At 61.8% G+C, this 21618-nt stretch overlaps 2 protein-coding genes across 6 annotated transcripts in view; one reads left to right on the top strand and one right to left on the bottom strand.

Annotated features, from left to right (window-relative positions):
• LOC111147090 (growth arrest specific 6) overlaps positions 1–10997 on the top strand; it is a 32661-nt gene extending 21664 nt beyond the window's left edge. For 4 of the 5 annotated variants that reach the window (XM_022502977.1, XM_022502976.1, XM_022502980.1 and 1 more), the window contains 9 exons: positions 373–495; positions 1297–1418; positions 1820–1938; positions 2206–2395; positions 3860–4024; positions 4989–5157; positions 7910–8082; positions 9394–9622; positions 10560–10997. In XM_022502977.1, the coding sequence (XP_022358685.1) occupies positions 373–495; positions 1297–1418; positions 1820–1938; positions 2206–2395; positions 3860–4024; positions 4989–5157; positions 7910–8082; positions 9394–9622; positions 10560–10714 (1445 nt within the window). In that variant the 3' untranslated portion in view covers positions 10715–10997. Of the gene's footprint in view, positions 1–372; positions 496–1296; positions 1419–1819; positions 1939–2205; positions 2396–3859; positions 4025–4988; positions 5158–6678; positions 8083–9393; positions 9623–10559 lie in introns of those variants that run through there. The other variant, XM_022502978.1, reaches the window with a different exon arrangement.
• A 7266-nt stretch (positions 10998–18263) lies between these two features.
• Positions 18264–21618, bottom strand: part of LOC111146950 (transmembrane protein 255B) — a 40091-nt gene continuing 36736 nt past the window's right edge. The window contains exons 13-15 of the mRNA XM_022502695.1: positions 20278–20428; positions 18521–18595; positions 18264–18406 (exon numbers count right to left, since the gene is read on the bottom strand). Of these exons, the coding sequence (XP_022358403.1) occupies positions 18264–18406; positions 18521–18595; positions 20278–20428 (369 nt within the window). The remainder of the gene's footprint in view (positions 18407–18520; positions 18596–20277; positions 20429–21618) is intronic.

Here is a 21618-nt window from a genome sequence, read left to right as displayed (position 1 = left end):
GAACGGGGGTATGACTGTGGTGGAAGCGGAGCCCGGGCAGCCATCGGCATGGGGCGCCTCCATCTGGAAGGCTCCCAGGGGTTCCTCCTCCACCTTTCTGTGCACCGGTGCTCACCCCTGGATGAACATGGCTCTCTCCAGTGCTCAGAGATCACCCTTGTCACCTGGGACCCTGGTCAGAAACGCCCCCACGCCTGAGCCTGGGGCTGCAGAGCACGGTGGGTGGGAGGAGGGGAGGAGGGTCCCGGCAGCCCAGGAGCCACGCTCAGCACTGCCCAGAGCAGTGGCTCGGGCTGCTGCTGCTCCGTGGCCGACCATGGGCTGGCGACCGGCAGACGTGGCCCTGGTCAAGGGCTTTGCTTTCTCTCGCAGACGTGGATGAGTGTGCAGATGGAGGCGCCTGTGGGGAGGCTCACTGCAAGAACTTGCCGGGCTCCTACTCCTGCGTGTGTGACGAGGGTTACGTGTTCAGCTCCCCAGACAAGGCCTGCCGAGGTACCCGCCCCCTCCGCCCACTGTCACCAGCACGCACACCATGAGCTGCACTCACAGCTGTGCACACGGCACACGTGGGTAACACGCACACACCCTTGTGAACACGTGTGCTCGCGTGAACATCCGTGCACGCGTCGCACATGTGGGTGACACATACGTGTGCACACAGCCGTGGGCACATACACGAGTGCGTGCCTGTCTGTGCGCGTGCACATACAGCACCCACGCGTGCATATCGCACTCGCGCGTCCCGGTGTGTCTTCATACAACAGGGCCACTTCCCCCAACTGCCCAGGACGCAGCACAGATTTGGGGGGGGGGGGCCATGCCACAGACACAGGGACCTCTAGCCCATCTTCAGGTCAACCTGCTGTGTCGGGGGCACAGAGAGGGCGGGTTTTCTCCTCAGCCTTCCTGCCCTGCGCTTCTACGAGGAAGCTGGGTGGCCCCCACCTGCACACCCTCCATGCCCTCCTCCATGCCCGCTGTGGTGTGTCTCTTGGGCCCCTGAAGCAGCCCCAGGGACACCTGCCAATGGTTGCAGACCCTTCAGACCCTCATAGACGGGCTTTGTGCCCTAACCTGGTGGCTATTCCCACCTCCTCCTCTAACCCAAGAAGGAGGAGAGGGAGAGACCACTAACCAGCCCTGCAGGGAGCACGGGGAGCGTGGGGTGCGGCCTGGGCTGGGTGCCTCCTGGTCACATGCTCTGGAGCTCGTTCTCAGGGTGAGCACACTGCGCTTGGAGAGATTCAGAGGTGCCGCGTGTGCTGAGCTTTCCCGTCTCCCCTGTGGTGACAGATGTGGACGAGTGTGCAGAGGGTCGCTGTGAGCAGGCCTGCGTCAACTCCCCGGGGGGCTACGCCTGCCACTGTGACGGACGCGGAGGCCTCAAGCTGTCCCCGGACATGACCACCTGTGAGGTGTGACCACAGGGCAGCAATCCCTCTCGGGGCTGCGAGAGGGCCCAGTACCCCCGGGGCTGGAGGGAATGCAGGACAGGAGGCGTGTCTGTCCCGTGCATGACAGCTTGAGGGCAGCTCTGCACCCACAGCGGAGCGGGTGGCCTGTGCCCGCAGCACGTGCTGCCCTCCCTTTCGGCTGGCTCAGGCTCCAAGACACGTGTGGGGTCCGAGCCTCCCAACTGGCCGGCCTGACCCCGGCTCGGCACGCTACTGTGGTCTCTCCGAGCTGTCACAGCCTCAGGTTTCGGTCAGAGCCTGGCCGGCGAGCGGGGAGGGAGGCTCCACTGCGTCCTGACCCTGTGTGCCTGGGGTGTTGCACCCGGTACGCCCTGCCTGACAGCCCTCGCTCCTTTCCACAGGATATTTTGCCCTGCGTGCCTTTCAACGTGGCCAAAAGCGTGAAGTCCTTGTACCTGGGCCGCATGTTCAGTGGGACGCCCGTGATCAGGCTGCGCTTCAAAAGGCTACAGCCCACCAGGTAAGGGCTGGGAGCGAAACCGGGTGCACGGGGGCCCAAGGGCCAGCCTGAAGCTCCCCGGGACTGCAGATCCCTGGCCCGGTGGCCGGCCCCGTCCCTGCCCAGTGACGGCAGCCGGTCTCTGGCTCTGGGCCTCCGCAGGGTGCTGCCTCTGGCGTCGAGGACAGAGTCCCAGGCTGTCTGTGCACCTGCTGCCCTGGGTCCCCTGGGGCGGGAGGCCACAAGGAACCTGCCCGTGTGTCACCTGTTTCTCGTGCTGGCACTTAGGCTGGTCGCCGAATTTGACTTCAGGACCTTTGACCCTGAAGGCGTCCTCTTCTTTGCTGGAGGCCATCAGGACAGCGCCTGGATCGTGCTGGGCCTGCGGGCCGGCCGGCTGGAGCTGCAGCTCCGCTACCATGGTGTGAGCCGCGTCACCAGCAGTGGGCCTGTCATCAACCACGGCATGTGGCAGACGGTGAGTGTGGCCCCCACTGACCCCCAGGTCGGCAGGGTTGGGGGCTCCTGGGGGGGGGCCTGGCATTTCCCCGTGCATTTGCACACGCAGCTGTGAGTGGCCACCGCATGAGGCCCTGCTCCAGGACATTCATAGTCGATGGGGCAAGGGCTGCGGTCTGTCCCGAAATGGTTGTTGGTCACAGCTGCCAGGAGCTGTGGGGGCTGCTAGTCACCCTGGAGCACACAGGATGGCCTGCCGCAGAAACCACCCAGTTCAGAATGTCCATGACGGGGCTGGGGCCCCTGGGCTGAGGTCTGGGCCAGGCTCCCATCTCCGTGTGTCCATACCATCCCAGGACCCGGCTCCTGGGGCCGGCGCTGTTCCCGCAGATGTGCTCACATGCGGGCATCTTCTTTGGGAGAACGCCCTAGTCACCCAGAGCCTGACCTGTCGGTCCTGATGAGACCTGTACCCCAGTGCCCAGAACACGGCAGCTTAGGGCACACAGGAACCTCCAGAAGCTCAGGGGCCCCTGGTAGGAAGTGGGCTTTCAGAAGTAAGCACTTGAGAGAGAAAAGCATTCTTTTTCCTTCTGGAAGTTCAGAGAAGATGGGAAACTCAATGAAAACAGCATGGACGTTTGCTAATCTCCCTCCTGTGAACTCAGGCACGCTTCTTTCCTCAGCCCCTAAAGCACGAATATTCCCAGAGTGGCCGCGCTCACGGTCCGGGGCATGCGCTCTGCACCAGCAGCAGGAGGGGTCACGGGCGGGGCCGGGGGGGGGCAGTGTCCATGTGAGGAACCCGGGGACCCAGAACCTGCGGTCAGCACAGCTGCCCCACCCGAGGCATGAACTGGTGGCCCAAGGCGGGGTCAGCCCAGAGGCAGCCCCTCTGTCCTCCTTCTCCTGACCCCTCTTTCTCTTCTCCTGGCCACACTCTGACCTGAGCACCTCCATGTTTCCCATGTGAACCGGAAGGGAAACCGACAGACTTCTGGAGGGCTGGCAGGACGCACAAAGGGCAGAGAGATGGGTTTTTTAATTCTCCTGCGTGGAGAGGAGGGAAGAGTGCAGACCTCCGGAGTCAGTGCGTGCAGCGTCCCGTCTGTGCCAGGCACCTGGTGACAGTGTGCCCTCCTGCCTTCGCAGGGGCGCAGCTATGCTTGGGAAGTGGAGCACCAAGTGGGAGGCGGCGATGTCAGTGGGATTCCCGGCCCCTGGAAGCAGCTCCTGGGGGCTTAGAGAAGCTCCAGGATGGGGCTAGAGTAGTGGCCCCAAGTGGCTCCACTTGGAGGAGGCAGAGTGAAGGGAGAAGCCTGTGCTGGGGGGACCGTCAGGGCCTGGAGGGAGGTTGTGTCACAGAGGGGGACCGCGAGGTGTGTAGGGCATGAACATTCCCCGCTGTCGGGGGTGGCTTGGCCCACGGGGGCGACGGGGTCCTTTCGGAAAGGCCTCCCCTCACGGCGCTGGTCTTCTCCAGATCTCTGTGGAGGAGCTCGATCGGAATCTGGTCGTCAAGGTGAACAGAGACGCAGTCATGAAGATCGCAGTGGCCGGGGATCTGTTTCAGCTGGACAGGGGGCTGTACCACCTGAACCTGACCGTGGGAGGCATTCCCTTCAAGGAGAGAGACCTGGTGCAGCCTGTGAGTACCGTCGGAGCCCGGGCTCCCGCAGAGGACAGGCCTGGCCGCCAGCTGCCATGCTGAGCACTCGCCGTGGTCGGTGGCCGTTTCCCCAACACACCATGTCCCTGTGAGATTCACTTGAGTTTTCATCGGAAGCGATAACAAAAGTGCCTGTTTTGCAGTGGAGATAAAACACAATGAAATTATTCTTTAACAAAAGGAACAGTCAAGTTTTTTGGACCATTCCCAAGAACAATTGGGTTGTTAACCCTGCCAGGATTTCCACAGGGGAGAAAGACTAACAGGGAGGTCAGTACTGGTCGTCCCTCGAAGCCCTGCATGGCCTCGGCCCTGCCCTCCTCAAGGTCCCTCCGTCATCCAGCGTGTGATGGCAAGGCCAGAGCCCTCCATCTGTGGTGACTCCCACACAAGTGGGAGAAGAGGATCCTGGGCATGTGGAGGTCCCCGTGGGAGGTGTTGGCCCGGTCCTCCCTGCAGGGGTGGAGGACGGTGTCTTGCAGATGACCTGGGGCGTCAGACCCCATGGGTCCCACAGGTGCTATTCATACCTCCCCATTTTATAAATCCAGGCAGGGGAGACCTGATTTGCTGCAGACCAGCGCATGGTGCTGGGTGTGCCACCCGGCCCCCAGACTCACATTTCGGGGGGGTACCAGGCACCATGTGCGCCTTCGTCCATGTCCTTCCGGTGTACAGTCCACATTCTGCTCTGGGAGTGAGTGGGCAGACCCAGTGTGGCCACTGGGGACCCTGCAAGGACTTGTTCTGTCCCTGAGGAGCCCTTTCAGGAAACAGCCTCCACGACTTGTCCCTTTTCCAGGAGATCTCCACTACCTGAGCCACGCATCCCTTCCTCTGACCAGCGTGGCAGCAGCCACGTGGCCTCCCGCCGTGCTGTCTGGGAGCCCATGACATGGCCATGTGGTCCCAAGAAGCCACTGGGATTTCTCTGTCCTCCCAGATAAACCCCCGTCTGGACGGCTGTGTGAGGAGCTGGAACTGGCTGAACGGCGAGGACACCACCATCCAGGAGACGGTGAAGGCCAACCCCAAGATGCAGTGCTTCTCCGCAACCACGAGAGGGTCCTTCTTCCCTGGGACCGGGTTTGCCTTCTACAGCCTGGACTTCGGTGAGTCTCGGCCCTGGCGTGGGCACGGCCGTGGCCGCACTTGCGGACAGAGCAGGAAGCCGCTTCCTCGGACAGTGGTGTCCGGGATAAGCCGATGACCCCCCAGCTCTGGGGCCCCCGCGTGGGGTGAGCCAGCAAGGAAACGTCCACCGTGCCTGTGCCGGGACGGCGGCGGGGTGGGGGGAGCAGGAGCTACGGGGAGGATCCAAGGGGACACCTGCGGGACGTCCTCGGACAGGACGAGCAGTTGGCGGAGCAGCCGTGGAGAACGAGCGCGACACTGCGTTTCCTGGAGCCTGGCGAGGCGTGGAGCGGGGCGGTGTCCAGAGACGGCGGGTGGCTGGCTCTGGGGCTCTAGAGCTCACGTTTGGCAGGAAGAGCAGACCCAGAGGAGCAGGACGGGGGCTGGGCGGCCGCGTTGCCGGGACGTGGGGCTCTCCACAGAGCTGGATCCGGCCACACCAGCACTGACGGCCGCGCAGGAGGAAGAAGCCAGGCCTGTGGGACCAGCCCTTCCCGAAGCTCCCCTGACGTCCACGTGTGGCAGATGTCTGGCCACGCAGCTGTCAGGCCGTCGGTGTAGCAAGGGGAGTCACAGGGTGCAGGGGGCGGCCCTCCCGACCCTGGAACATAGGGCCCGCCCTCCCTTCACACAGAGCACACGTCTCTTTCCTTTTATTATCAAATTCACTTTACAGTAAAAACAAAGAGCCCTAATATGCTGGTCAAGGAGCGGTCACCCTTCACGTGACACGCATTCACGTCCGAAACGGCCAGGTTGTGGGAGCACGGCTCTGGGATGCCGGCGTGAGCGATGTGGGTCATGGCAATGGCTCAGTGGTTCTGTTGTTCGACTCTGGGCTCCACTGGTTTCCCTCATCCTCCCTCATACTGGAGCCCTTACTGGCCACTCTGCCTGCAGTCCGGGCAGGGCTGGTACCTGGCCCAGCAAAGTGCCCAGGCCCACGGCCCTGCAGGGTCTCTGGCAGGTGTGCAGGCCCAGGTGCCTGCCTGTGTGCTGGCTTCCGGGGGCCTCCCTGCCCCTCCTCTGGCCAGCACCCTGCGGCAGGTAGGCTCGGGGGGCTGCCGCGGCCCCCCAGGACCATCTCTGGCTTGGTCTGTCTCCAGGTGACACTCGCAGCCCCTCTCTTCCAGATGGCGAGCTGGTTAAGCACCCACACTCTCTCTCCTTGGGCTCGTTGGCCTTGAGGGCTGGGGCCACACCCCCGCCACAGGCCCCACAGCCACTATGGGCCCCCCACGCGGAGGACACGGGGCCCACTCCTCCTTCCTTGTGAGGCTGCTGTCCTCTCAAGCCCTGGGATCACCGCCCCTTCTATCTTTGCAAAAACTGTCAAAGCATTCCTGTGCCACAAAAGGGATTTCTGGGAGCAGAACCACCAGTATAACACACGTTATTCCTTTAGTCTTCATGGTTACACAGGAAAGTCTAAACGTCATCATGATGTTTCCTATAAAGTCTCGTCGTAAAAAACACTTCCTGACCTTTCCTTCAAACAGCATCCACACTTCCTGTGTGGGGACACAGGCCTGGGCAGAAGCCACGGGGGCCCTGTCCCCTACTGCACACTCCACGGTCTGCGAACGCGTCTGTGGACTGCCTCGGTCGTGAAGCCCACTGGGTGTTTGCAAGTCTCTGCGTTTCTCACAGAGCTCCGATGACACCGTTCCCGAACTCAGAGGAGCGTCTTCGGGACGTCCCCAAGTCAGCCCCCAGCAGCATCTGGAGCTGGGAGACCCCTCCCCGCTGACGGACCACCCAGCACAGCCGGGGCCGAAGGTCCCGTCACAGGAAAACTCAGAGCCAGGAGACACAGGAGGCCGCACTGGCCACGTTTTTTTGGCTTTTGTTCTTGGTTTTTGGGCTTTTTCCAGTTTCACGTGCATTCGAGTCACTAGACGGCTGTTGGAAATGGACTGTAGCAGACCCTCTTAGGTCCGGGACCCCACAGATGATTCCGGTGCTCACGGTCCACTGGAAACCTTCAGGAACCCAGGCCGTGGCTCACCTCGGTGCTGACGCCCCTGCCGCGAGGGCATCTGAGCTCCAGCGGATGCGGCTCCTTCAAGATTCTACGGTCTCTGAGACAGAAGCCCCTGAGCCGTGAGGCCGAGGGGGTCCTCGGGCATCACCGTCAGCAGACAGTTCACATGTCCAGAGGAAATGGGTGTTGTAGCGACCCCCAGAGAACCACGATCCAGCCGTTCCCACACAATGTGCTTTCTGGACCTGTCTGTGCAGGAGCTGCGGGGGAAGCCTGCGTGTCTGTCCCTCGGACGTCCGTGCATCATAAACCCACGTCACATACGTAGATGAGGCGCCTAAGCACGGAGCTGCTCAGTGGGGCATGGAGCCGTGCGGTCAGAGAAGGGCGCGTTCTGAGGGCTTCCAACCACGTGCGACTTGGTCAAGCCGCCGGAAGGGCACCGGGGAGACGCGGCGGGGCAGGGGGCCATGCGCTCCAGTGTGTCCTGTGGGAGAGGAAGAGGGGTTGCCAGGGAAGGGTGCCCGCGGCCCACGGGTCACGCCTGCCTTCAGTCCTGGCAGGCCTGTGTGGCCCGGGGGCCATGCCAGGGGCTTGTGGCAGGGCTGCCATCCCCAGGGCCCGCATGTTCCCCCACAATCGGCTTCCTGGGGACAGGCCCCTGGCACTCAGGCGTGTCCTCCCAGGGGCTTCCTCCCCACTCACCACGGCCGGCCCCGCCTCCTGACGTGCCGCCCTCACTGCAGCTCGGAACCCCGCGGACGCCGGCACGGACACAACCTGGCAGATAGAGGTCACGGCTCGGATCCGCCCTGCCACGGACACAGGCGTGCTGCTCGCGCTGGTGGGTGGTGACCACACGGTGGCCCTCTCCGTGGCCCTCGTTGACTACCACTCCACCAAGAAGCTCAAAAAGCAGGTAGCCGTCCCGGGCGGGTCCCCGCTCCTACCTCGGGAAGCTCTGTCCCCCTGTGGCGTGGCCCTCAAGGGTCCCACAGCCACGTGGCTGAGGACACCGTTGGCCCGAGGTCACCTGACAGCCTGGGGGCAGAGCCGTGTGGATGGTGGCCTGGGGGCCGTTCCACGGGGGGTCCCGCTGGACAGTTTAGAACCACGTGTGTCAGACTGTCTCCCAGGCAAATGCTTCTGGTTTCTCCTGCGTCCAGATGTGCCCGCCTGGCCCACGCCCTTGGGAGATTCAGGCTGAGCCCTGAGGCAGGGGCCCGCATACCCCCGGCCCCGCACACCCAGCCAAGCCAACACCCGCTGTGTGGAACCCATAGTTTGCTTGGGGACAGCCAAGGGGCAGAGGAAGGAGCTTGTACGCACTGGCCTCTGTCCGAAGTGGGCAGGCCTGCTGGCCGGGAGTGTGTGTGGACAGCGGCCAGCCTGCCCCCAGCTGGTGCTGCTTGAGGCTCCCCAGACTGGTCTGGTCCCCAAGACTGCAGCAGACGCTCCTCCACGGAGCACCGGTCCACACACCATGTGCACATGTGGGCACACGGAGCTCGCGAAGGGCACTGCCAGCCCTCCCAGGGCACGGAGAATGAAGGGCGCTGGGCCAGCTGCCCTGCTGTGTCCATCCCAGGCTGTCGGGCTGTATGTCCATCCACTGCTGTGTCCGTCCCCTGCTGTCGGGCTGTGTGTCCGTCCCCTGCTCTTGGGCTGTGTGTCCATCCCCTGCTGTCGGGCTGTGTGTCCGTCCCCTGCTGTCGGGCTGTGTGTCCGTCCCCTGCTGTCACACTGTGTGTCCGTCCCCTGCTGTCAGACTGTGTGTCCGTCCTCTGCTGTCGGGCTGCGTGTCCATCCCGTGCTGTCAGGCTGTGTGTCCGTCCTGTGTTTTCTGGCCCACGTTATCAGAGGTAAGTTCTGTCTGACATGAACACCAAGTGCATGTGGCCGGCTATCTCCTGGGATGTTGGCCTTTCTGGCTCCGCACCGCCAGCCCCTCTATTCTGGCTTGGTAGCATTTTGACGTGGAGAAGTGGCCGTGTCCTGTGTTCCAGATCACAGATGGGTGGGCGGCATGTCCACTGAGATGGCTGCAGAGTGCGGTGCCCCTGGCGCCTGGGATGACCCTGCTCTCCCCTCTGTTCTCTGTCCACCTTGCACACGTGGAAACTGAGCCCCAGCCCGTGCACCATGGAACGCAGAGACCCGGCCCTAGGAGGCCCTGCGGCAGGAAGACGGGGCAGGAGGCCCTCGTGCTCAGGTGCGTGTCTCCCTGCAGCTGGTCATCCTGGCCGTGGAGAGCGTCACCCTGGCCCTGATGGAGATCAAGGTCTGTGACGGCCAGGAGCACCGTGTGGCCGTCTCCGTGCGGAAGGATGAGGCCACCCTGGAGGTCGACGGCACCAAGGGCCAGAGCGAAGTGAGTGCGGCGCACCTGCGGGAGCTCCTGGCCGCACTCGCGACGCACCTGCAGGGCTCTGTGCTCACCTTCGTGGGCGGACTGCCAGGTAGGGCTCCCACAGCTATGCCCTCGGGGTGGGACGTCCGCAGCTCTGACTGTCAGGGTGCTCGCCCCCCATGGAGCCTGGGCGTTCCCTGTAGGCTGAACTTCCTGGCTGGCCTGATGCTGCCTTAGTGCCCATCGTGCCTGCCTAGCAGTTCCAGGCTTGAGGCTGAGACCACACCTGCTGGGGACAGGCCTCGGCCCAAAGCTGCTGTCCCTGCATCCTCCAAGAGCTCCCCAAGCATGCTTCAGGCAGAGGCTCCGCTGAGCCGGTGGGGCAGGGCTGGCCACCAGGGACCGTGCCAGAGTCTGGGTGCCCTGGTCCCAATGTTCAGCCTATGAGGCCAGAGTCCCCTCCAGCCTCCGTGCTGCCCAGGAAGGGGCAGCAGACAGCTGCCTCCTACAGACTGGGGACTCGTGTCTGACTGCGGGAGGGGAGCTGGCCAGTGGCCATGAGTGATCAGGGCAGAGCGGCCGAAAGGGTTCCGGGGCAGCTGCTGTTGTGAGCCCTCCCGACCCCACGGCCCCCAGGGTTCAGTGCAAGTCTGCCCTTGGCCGCCCGGACGCCTGCCTTGGCCAGCAGACACACACTCCATTTAGTTTTCATAGACAAACCTTTGAAGAAGGGGGGCTGGGGTGTGGGGAGCCCTGCAGCGTGAATGACTCTTTTGGGCCAAGAAGGAGATCAGGGCGATTTACTGATCTAACCATCCAAGTGCACTTCCTGGGCACAGGCAGGTGTCCCTGCAGGCCCACAGCTGAGCTGCTGCTGGTCTGGGCATACAGGGACCCATGCCCCTGAGGAGAAAGGCCGGCCACTGATGGGGCCCTCGGGTGCCCGGGAGCGCAGTGCTGGGGGACGTGCAGGACGGGGAGCCCGGTCTCCAGACGGACGGGCCGCTCGCCCGTGAGACAGTGTTGTTCTCTCCCCACTGGCCCAGATGTGCCCGTGACCGCAGCACCAGTCACGGCCTTTTACCGCGGCTGCATGATGCTAGAGGTCAACCGGAAGGCGCTGGACCCGGACGAGGCCGTCTACAAGCACAGCGACATCACGTCCCACTCCTGCCCCCCCGTCGAGCAGGCCACCCCCTAGGCCGGCAGGAGGAGGGGCGGCCGGTCCCCCCGCCCCCAGCGAGAGCAGCTGTGGACATTGTGCCCCCCGCGGGCCGAGGTTCCTCCGAGACTGTTCTGTGCCTGTAACGTACATGTACACGGCCGAGGAGCTGATGTCGGCTGCACGAAGCCACGGCCCCAGCCCCAGCGGAGACCGGGGCTGCACACGCCGGAGCGGACCCAGGAAAATAATTCTGTTATTTTATTACCGATGCTTCTTTCTGGCCTAAAGTATGGAAAAATAAAATATTTAGAGAACCCTTTTTAACCGTGCTGCGGGCTCTGCTCCTTGCTCGTTCGTGCCCAGCGGCGGGTCGGCCCCCCTCCAGTCCCTCCCCAGCACCCCTTCCCAGCTCCCGGCTCTGGGCACTGCTGCCCTGCTCTCTGTGCCATGGACACAACTCCGATGGAGGCGAGGGCCCTGTCACCCCTCCTAACACAGGGCAGGTTCGCACCTGTCTGCCTTCTCCCTACACAAACCCATTCCCCTCTCCGTCTCCCATTTTCTCTCCTCAGAGCAGCTCTAATGGCTGGAGCGGCTGGAATCTGGTTACGCGGGTACACCTGCCGCTTTGCGAGGTGGGGGGTGCAGACGCCACTCTGACCCCAAGAGGACACAAAAGGAAAATGCACTGGGGCCCCAGGGCCACCAGCACACACAGGTCGCAGAGGCCCGGGGGTGGGTTGGTGGGGAGGCCAGTGTTGAGGCTGGAGCTCCGGCAGGGCAGGTCTGTCTGCCTGATGTGACAGTCACGGGATGGCCGGCGGTCACCATCGGGGCGGTGACAGCCACGGGATGGCCGGCGGTCACCATCGGGGCGGTGACAGCCACGGGATGGCCGGCGGTCACCATCGGGGCGGTGACAGCCACGGGATGGCCGGCGGTCACCATCGGGGCGGTGACAGCCACGGGATGGCCGGCGGTCACCATCGGGGCGGTGACAGTCACGGGATGGCCGGCGGTCACCGTCACGGTCACGCACAACGCACCAGACAAGTTTCTGGCACCCGCTGGAGACCGCGCTTGATGACCGGAAAGCTCCTCCAAGACTGAGATGTTCTTAGATTCCAAACCTCGAATGTCCTGAGGCTGTGGGGCAGGTCTGGGTTGCCCCAAGGAGGGCGGCAAAGCATCCCCCAGCCCTGTCCTTTCTCAGTACAGAGTGACCTGTGAAAGCAGCGTCAGCCAAGCACGGAGCAGCGTGGATTTTGGCGCCTGACAGCAGACCGTGAGTCCAGAAGTCACGTACTGACCTGCAGACAAGCAGGTGCAGAAGGAAGGACAGAAACCGAGGGGCCCACCCACAGCCACGGGGCAAGAAGCAGAGTGAGCCGGGCAGCACAGAGGAGGAGAGACCCCCTTCAGGTTTCTAGAAAGCAGCCTGTGGCTTCAAGGACGTGGGCCCCAAATGTGCCCCGGTGGGAGCAGATGGGTACCCCTCCTCAGCCACGGCTGGCCCACCCTTGAAGGGGTCTCTAGGATTCTGGAGGGGCCGCCCACCACAGACACCCACCAGGAGGGACCCCTCCCTGGCCTGCTCATCATGGGGATGATGGCTGCAGATGGCAGATGCCGGGGCATGGAAACAGGAAGGCCCACAGGGTCTCACGGGCCTGGCCATTGAGGCCGACCCGGGGTCCCTGGCACATTCACCAGGCCCTCAAGCACTCCCTGGCCTGCCCACAGACACTACCATCGCCTGCCCAGCTGTGTCCTTTCTACCGTCTTCCGAGATCTGTGGCAGCATCTGGATGGAAGTTCTATTGACTTGGGCCTTAAGGTTCTTCTAGTCTAGTCTAAGAGGTTCTTCAGGTGGTTTACCAGGCTGGTGCAGGAGAAGCAGGGTACACAGGGAAGCCATGTCCCCGGAGAGCACATGCTGGGCTGTCCCTGGGCAGCTCTGACCGATTACGTCCTCATGAGCTGTCCATCTCCAGCCAAGGTCCTAGGGGAAGGGCCTTCTCCCACAGCACTGTGGGCTTCCCCACTCTCAGTCTGCAGCCAGGGTGGATGCATGTATCTGCTTATAGCATAAGGGGACCCCTAAACCCGGGCCCCCTCTGCTGGCTCCCAGGCAGCTGGGACTCGGGGCTGCAGGACACAGCCTCATTGTCCATCAGGGCAGTGAAACCTCAGTTCCTGGGGCCTTTGATGTTGACCAGGAGGACCACGGCCTGGATGCTGTCTGCTCAATAAGTAGGAAGCCTCACCCCAACGCAGACCACCTCCAGCACCCCTGAGCACAGCTCTGAGAAGTGTGGGAGGCAAGGCCAGCCTGTAGCCCCTGGGAGAACACCAGGCCACCCCCCAGCTGGCCTCAGGAACATCGGAACCCAAAGCAGCTTTAGGGCCTGATCCGTTTCTCAACGTGTTGCCGCACCATTCCCCGTGGTGTTATCTGCTTTCCCTCACTGTGGAGGCAGCTCTGGAATGTTCTTGTGGAATGTTCCCCTGGCCAGCCCCAGTCTCAAGAAGGCCAGGACAGCCGGAGCAGAGAGCGCACACGCTGAGCTCCGGGACCCCACGTGCACACACAGCCATGGCTTAGGGGCCTTCTGACTATCCCGAGCCATCCTCTGTGCAGGGAGCTGGGCACAAATCTGTTTCCTGCTGTGGTTTCCTTAGATATCCGCTGGGCACCAGGGTACCTCCAGCTACAGCTAAGTAAAAGCTCATATCCTGTAAGTCCTGAATACAGCCGTACGGTCCCCACGGCTGCCAGGCAGGCCGGCACCCTCACCACTGTCCAACCGGGGGTGCTGGCAGCCGAGGGGTCAGAGACAGACGAAGATCTGTCGTCTGACTGTGTGCTCCGCCGGAGGCCCTGGAGGAGCCTGATTCAGTCTGGTGGAGGAGGACAGTAGTGACAGACAGGAGTGACTTTGTGCTACGGGGACGGCACGGGGAATAGAACACGCTGTGTACCGAGCTATGGTCTAATTTGCTTTTGGCTTTTCAAGAGAAGAGCTGCAATAAGTTTGTTTGTTTGTTGTTTTTGGGTTTTGTTTTTAGGATGCCGTTGATCGTGAATGTGTGTCTTATGAAAGTGGTTCTTCCGGGTCATTGGGTAGCACCCTGCCATCCAGGAACTATTTCCCACTGTACCCATGCCCCAGCCCCCACAGCACTCATGACAATCAAAAATGTCTCCAGACATTGCCAAATGTCCCCCAGGTGCAAAACCAGCCCTGTTGAATGCCACTGCATTAAAGATAAAGGAAATCTGACCTCACCTCCCATGACACAAGGTAGAATATATAATTAAATCTAAAAATAATCTATAAAGCCCCAGACAAGCATGTGAGACTACGCCCCAAGGGCCTGTGGCTCCACCCCCCTTGTTAGCAAAGCTCACTGGCACACAGCCACCCCGTTGACGTACGATCGTCGACAGCTGGATGGGTCCACATGTCGGAGCTGAGTAGTCACACACATTAACACACATTAACTGGTGCTGTAAGCCAACAATATTTATCTTCTGACCCTTTATGTACAGACTCTGCTATCCCCTGTGACAGAAGAAAGTATTAGCATGACCTAAGGTAGAGAACTATTTCTTAAAAGAACCCAAAACGCTCTAACAGTAAAGGAAAGATTTAAATACTGAGCGACATTAAAGTCAAGAACAGAGCTAGAAGACTGACAATATCCGACTTCAAGGCCTACTGCAAAGTTGCCACGATCGGTCCAGGCTGCTGTTGCTGGACGAATAGATCCGTGACACAAACAGACCCGAACCAGACCCACGCAGATGCAGTCACCGGTGTTGGACAAAGGAGCAGAGGCAGCACAACGGAGCGGAGACTGTCTCTTCAGCAAATGGTGCCGAAGCAAGTGGACCTCCACACGCTGAGAAATGAATCCTGCCACACACAAATAACCCCAAACAGGTCACATATCTAAAGGGAAAGGGGGAAACTACCGCATTCTGAGATTGGGTGCGGCGGTGACGCGGCAGACATGGTCCCAGAGGCATCAACCGTGAAGGACGGACAAGCTGGACTTCAGCAAGGCTAAAATGCCTACTGCACAGAAGACAACATCGAAAGGAGGAGACAAGACTCAGACGGGGAGAAAGTATTTGCAAAAACACATCTGACAAGGGACTGGTACCCAAAATATACAAAGAGCTCTTGAAACTCAACAACAAGAAAACAAGCAACCCAAATAAAAATGGGCAAAAGACCTGAACAGACAACATCCCCAAAGCAGGGGCCCAGCTGGCTAGTAAGCGCCTGAGCGGGGTTCCTCCGCACTGTCCCCACAGAATGACAAACGAACGTGACAGTGAGACGCGGCTGCCCTCCTCCCAGAGCGGCCATGGTCTGGGTCACGCGCAGCGCCGAGTGCTGGCCAGCTGGCGGCCAGGGCCCTCACACCACGAGCAGTGCAGGACAGCGTGGCCGCCTGGAAGCCTGTCTGCCAAACCCATTCCTACCGTCCAACCCAGCAATCGCGCTCTCTGGTACTGACCCGAAGGAGGTGAGAACACGTCACATAGACCCTGCGCTGGGCAGAGCAGAGAGGGCGGCCTCGTCCTGGGCGCTCTTGTCTTCGCCTCTCTGCCAGTCGCACGACCTTATGCCTTGCTCTATGCGTTCTTTCTGCGTGTGTATTAATTTTCATCATTAAATCACCTTAAGACACGAAGAAAGGAAATACGTTTCTAACTGTTGCCACCTATGAAGCCCCTAGTTGCGTAAGGGCCTTGCCTCCTGGACATTTTCTTCTTCCTGTAGGTCAGATGACATTTCCCCTAAAGTTCCTAGGGCTTCTCTGCTCAGTGAGGGGTCCAGCTTCACGGTGATGACTGTCTTCTTGTCCACTGGACACGTGCTGGTGACTGTCTTCTTGTCCACTGGACACGTGCTGTACTCCTGGTTCGGCTTCACACACACTGATAAGGCGTCCTGCCCTCTTTTCATTGAGGGTCAAGTCACATACCATAAAATTCGCCCTTTAACAATGTACAACTCAGTGGGTTTTATACATTAACAAGGTTGTGCAGCCATCACTACCAACCCGCTCTGGAACCTTTCCTTCCCACCAACAGGGAGCCCCGCACCCATGAGCAGCCCCCGGTCCGGGTCCACTGAGTGGAACCACAGTCAGTGGTTGGGAAAGAGGTGGGGTAGCTCAGCCAAGGATGGGGGCCAGGGAGAGGCCCCACTGAGACCCACTCATCATGGTGCCCATCAGAGCTGCCAGGCCAGGACCCTCGACGCACCTACCCTCAGGCACAGACTGGCCAGTGACTATCACTGTAAAGGCAAAGGCTTTGGCAGAGATTTTTTTCCCTCAGGGAATGGTACCCACAACACACTGCAGGCCTGGTGTGAGCAGGCACCACGTGCCAGGGATGGGGGAGCTGCCCTGGGGACTGGGGGTCAGCATGGGCCTGTGCAGTGTGTAGGGTGTGGAGAGCTGTCCTGGGGACTGCAAGGGGCCAGAGCCGTCACCAGGCGGGAGTTGAATTGTTGGCATTCTTTGTGGCTGGGACAGGGGATAAGGACATTCTTGTGGCCAAGAGCAGAATTGTTGGCCTGGGAGTCTAATATTTTTATCAGTTCTGGGCTCCCAGGGCAGATAGAAGTGCCTTTGGGTGACGTTGGTGTGAACAATCTTGGGAAACACGGACACTGCTATGTGCCTCTGACCCTGGGGTGGGTGCTGAGGTCAAAGCTGTTCCCGTGTCTTGGCATCTGGCTGCCTTCAGTGATCGGTGGCACGGTTCCCAGCACCAGCCGCACTGCTGTCAGCGGCTCTCCGTCAGGCTGGGGCCTGTGAGGGGCAGCCCCAAGCCTGGGAGGAAGCAGGTTGCTCCCTGCAGGCCGGCGTGGGTCTGGGGCGCAGCCTGGAGGCACCAGAGCTGGCCCCTCTTCCCCATCCAGACCCCACGGGACAGCAAGCTCAGGGAAGGGATCCGGCCCCTGGCTTGGCAGGACCACTGGCCTCAGCCACGCTGTGCTGGTTCCTTAGCTCCAGGCCCATGAGGGAGTTGTGGGGGCCCCCGACGCAGGAGCCGCACACGGAGGTGCCCCGGGCCCCTCACCCCAGCGCGGCCTCCTCAGAGGCCTCCGCGCCCCCGGTTCGCAGGCCTGTGCGACAGGAGGGCTTTCCTCCGGAGGACAAACGTGTCGTTGCTTCCCGGCTGCAAACCCCGAGTCTGCGGAGAGGAAGCCACGCGCAGGCCCGGGCTGGGCGGCTGGACCGTCTGGGCTCAGAGTGTAAATTCAGCTCAACGCCCCCCCCCACCCCCGGGACTGAAGGCATCTGCTAGAGCAGAGGCCAGGCTGGTGGCTTCCTCGTCTGTGACAAAGGGCCTTCCTGAGGTCGGTTAGCCAGAGCCGCCGGCCTCCTATGTCCTGTATTCCAGCGACGGCCCCAACAGGGGAACCCACGCTCACCCTCTTCAGAGAAAGCATTTGAGGTGCCCAGAAAACTGTGAGACCTTCCAGCACCCGAGAGCGGGGCCTGTTGGACCTGCCTTCGCGCCAGCAGAGGGAGCAGGAGACTGTCTGCTTGCCGTGTCTTCTTCATTTCGCCCCTCCCCTCCTCTCCACTCCCCCTCCTCTCCCCTCCCCGCCCCTCCCCACCGCACCTTATCTCTACCCCCAACCCTGATCCAGGACTAGTTTAGGACTCTGGCCTGTCACTCAGGACTGATCACTGCCCAGGTGGGTGCCCACCGGGGGCTCCAGGTGTGCCTGGGTCAGTGGCGGTGGGTCTGCAGGAGGCCGAGCTGCCCCCCAGGCTCTAGCTGAAGCCTCAGAAGCCACCCACCTACAGCAGAGAGACGGGGTGTAGAGATCTGCCCTGCGGCGGTGGGGGGGGGGGGCGCCCTATGGAGCTCCCTGCGTAACGGACCGGGCAGCCTCTAGAACAATCCATGAGAGATGGCCGCTGGCAGCCTTGGATAGGACGCGTGCAGCCTCGGGTAGCAAGTGTTCTTGCAGGTGTGACGGCAGGTTAGGAAGGAGGCAGACCTCAGGGAACGCACGCACCTCACGAGCAGCATCTGATGTCTGAGCCAAACCGTCGTTTCATCCCCAGCAAGTAGCCACAGAGAGAGGGCCCTGAGCGGGGCTGCGCTTCCTGGGGTCACAGGTGTGAGTATGTACACATACAGCACCTCTCCTTAAAACACGACCCTTTCAGGGGGCACACGGGACCATATTCCCCTTGCAGAATAGTAACAACAGGCTCACGAGGGACATGGCGAGAGAGTGACTCTTGCTCAGTGCGTGACGACAGACCGAGGGGCTCCGGCCGGGTGCGCTGCATCTGTTCGGCGTCCGGCGTCCGCTCTGGGCAAGGCAGCTGAGCAGAGGCGCTGCCTGGGGCCTTGGGCGCCCGGGCTCCGTCCCACCGCTGGTCTTGGCCTCTCTGCCCACATATGTGCCCAGGAGGGAAAGAAGGCGCAGACCTCAGAACATTCCCCTGACGTCTCTGGGAGACTGGCCACAGAAGCGGGGTTTGCAGAGGCTGCTTTGCTTTTTAAGAAACCGAAACTAAGTTAATTTTCCATCTACCCCCATGTGTCAGGGAGCGGAGGCGGAGGCTTCACCCCTGGAGGAAGTGGGCTGGCACGGAGCGGTGGGGCATCGGGAGGCGGCACGTCCTCGGACACAGGGGGTCCCTGGGAGTCGAGGCGGGGAAGCGGCCGCAGCGCTGCAGGGGACAGTCTAGGTCCGAGGAGGGTCCAGCCCTGTACAGTCCGCGCAAGCACGACAGCACCCAGAGAGCCCTCCTGGGGCCCGGCTCCCCTGCGTCAGGGCCACCCACTTGACCCAGACTCCTCGATCAGCAGCAGCAGGGCCAGAGCGGCGCCCACTCCGCACACCTGCGGCACGTGAGCTCCTGCCGAGACGCCCACCCTCGGAGACCCGGCTTCTCGGTGTGTGCCTGCTGTGTGCGAGTCCGGCCCCAAAGTGCAGACATGTCCGAGGACGGGGCCACCAGAGCATCGGGGGGTGGGGGTCCTCTGGGTTCCCCCAGCATTGCATAGTTTCAGGAAAAATTAAGACATAGCATTTTCAATACAGCTCAGTGGCTAGTCTCATGTGTCCACTCGGACAGGCCTTTGTGCCCAGAAGCTCTAACACCAGCCTGGGTGTTGATATGAAGGTGTTTTCTAGATGCAACTGACACGCACACCAGCCCCGTCCCTGAAGGTCTTGCGAAGAAAAGACCGAGTGCCCAGGAAAGGGGCTCAGCCTCGAGACCGACTGGGCCCTCAAGAGCCGTTCTTCCTGGGTCTGCAGCCCCGTGTGTGCCGCCTGGAGGCTCCTGGCTCCGTCGGTCCTCCTGTCTGTCTCCGTCTCTCTGCCTCTGTCTCTCTCTGTCTTTTTGTCTCTGCCTCTGTCTCTGTCTCTCTCTCTCTCTCCATCTCTCTGTCTCTGTCTCTCTCCATCTCTCTTCCTCTGTCTCTCTGTCTCTGTCTCTGTCTCTCTGTCTATCTCTGTCTCTTTCTCCACCTCTCTGTCTCTGTCTTTCTCCCTCTCTGTCTCTGTTTCTGTCTCTCTCTATATCTGTCTCTCTGTCCGTCTCTCTGTCTCTGTCTCTCTCTGTCTCTGTATCTCAGTCTCTCTCCATCTCTCTGTCTCTCTCTGTCTCTGTCTCTCTGTGTCTCTGTGTCTCTGTCTCTCTGTCTCTATCTCTCTCCATCTTTCTGTCTCTGTCTCTGTGTCTCTGTCTCCGTCTCTCTCTGTGTCTCTGTCTCTGTCTCTCTCTGTGTCTCTGTCTCTGTGTCTCTGTCTCCCTCTGTGTCTCGTCTCTGTCTCTCTCGGTCTCTGTGTCTCAGTCTCTGTGCAGCCATCTCTGCATCGTGGCACGCGCACACGTCCCGTGGGATCTGTTTCGCTGGGAGACACTGACACACGCAGACCCGAGTAAAAGTGATTCTGAGAAGGAAAATGCGGGTTTTGGCGCGGATTTTAAATCAACCAATTTCCAGTCTTTCTCCACCTGCCAACAACTTCTAGAACTCCTTCCCCGCACGTTCGGACGATTAAAAACGCCTACTTAAACGCGGTATCCAAGCGCGGGAAGGTCCCTCCAGGAGGTGCGCCGTGTTTGGGGGCTCCGGGCTCCTGCCGGCACCGCAGTCCCTTCGCTCTGCCCCTGCCAGGTATCCGGGGCCCTGAGAGGCCGGCGCGTCCCTCCTGGGTGCCGGGGACCCTCCCCACCGAGCAGGTGGGGGGCCTCAGCGCTCTCAAAGGGGAACTTCCTCACAAGCCGCGGCTGAACCCGAAGGCCCGGCCACGTGGAGCCGTCAGCACGGGCTTCGGAGTCCGATGGCCGGGGCTCTGCCCACCTGTTTCTCCCTTCTGACCTTGGGGGACAAACCAGACCTCCAGAGAACATCGTCTCCGGTCCGCGGGGAGCTCCCGTCACCGCGCGTGTCCGCCGGATCTCCCCCAGAAGTCAGAGGCTAAGAGGCCACGGAGTGAGCCACCGCAGACCACGGCACGAACCCCCATGAGCTGCAGGTTAAATCACCGCAGGCCATGAGGAAAACTGCCGTGAATCACGAGGGAAACCTCTGGTGACCAGGCTGTCCCCGGGACAGCGCTGCTCCCACAGGTGGCCCCGCAGGGAAAGGACATGGGACACGCTCACTCTTGGGCTGCAGCCGGACTTCTGCTTCCGTCCGTTCGCGCCCGTCAGGACGCTGAGCCCCTCCTGCGTGTCCTAACCGGGCAGCCACTGGGAGCAGGGAAGCCGGGTCCCTTTTAAGGACTGTCTTTCAGTGAACGGCTCAAACGGCCCCCGCCTGCCATCCACTCCCCGCTCTCCGGGGGTAACTTAGTGCCAGTGACATCACTTCAAACCCCCCTTTCCCGCTCTGTTGGTCATGGAAGCGCAGCCCCAGTTCCACGTCTCTCCCAGAGACGCAGGGAGCCCCCCCAGTCATCGCGATCCAACGGTCCGTGCGTCAATAATGCTGTTCCTGCACACGCTGGTCAGAGCGGCGGAGGAGGCACAGGGAGGAAAGCCCAGGCCTCCCCTGGGGGGCAAAGAGGGGCATCTGTGTTTGGACAAGCCAGAGGCCCCAGCGGTGGCCAAGGATGGAATGGGGCGGACCCGCTGGCCAGCACCACGGCTGACACGCAGGCCACCACCATGCCAGGCCCTACAGGGATCACATCTCCCGAGGAGACGCACTGTTACCCCAGACATCCGCCCGAGGCCCCGGGCTCAGGACCCAGACTCCGAAGAGCCCCCAGCAGCGCCCACCTCCGAGGACCGGCGGGTGCCCAGGACGAGTCAGGGCCGGCCCTTGGGGTGCACCCAGTCCGCACACCCAAGCTGGTGCGAGGCGTCAGACGGGAGCAGGCGCCCTGACGGGATGCGGGGCCCCGCCGTGGGGGGCACGCCTCCCCCCACCCAAGTGGATGAGTGAGTGACACCGGGCCGATCCGGCCGGCACTCGGCTCCACGTGTCTGCACCAGGGTCTGTCCCCGAAGGCGGCCCACGAGCTACGGAGGCTCCCTGCAGCGGTGGGTCTCAGTCTGGGCTCAGCAAACTGAAGGGATGAGAAGCACAGCACGGCCCTTAGGACGCAGGCCATGGGCAAGGGATGTCGTCCTCCCCGTGGTGGGGACGGAGAGGGATGCCTGGAGGCAGACGTGGTGCCGCTCTAGGGAAGGCTGCTGAGTGCGGCCGCCGGGCTGGCGGGGAGGCTGTGCCCAGGGATGTGGGATGTGCCCGCCCTTGGGGCTGAACAGTGCGGGGGATCGCTCCTCCGTGTCACGGAGGTGGACAAGACTCTCGAGCCAGGCCTCAGCTGCTTGGGGACTGGTTGCTCAAAGGGGCCTCACACTCATGGACCCCATGGGATCAGGAGCCAGTGCCACGCAGGGGCCTGGTCCGTGCTTCC

The sequence above is a fragment of the Enhydra lutris genome, unplaced genomic scaffold (genome assembly GCF_002288905.1).
Source record: "Enhydra lutris kenyoni isolate GAN:26980312 unplaced genomic scaffold, ASM228890v2 scaffoldscaffold15, whole genome shotgun sequence".
NCBI lineage: Eukaryota > Metazoa > Chordata > Mammalia > Carnivora > Mustelidae > Enhydra > Enhydra lutris.
The sequence above is the reverse complement of the archived record's forward strand: the minus strand, read 5'-3'. Positions and strand labels throughout refer to the sequence as shown.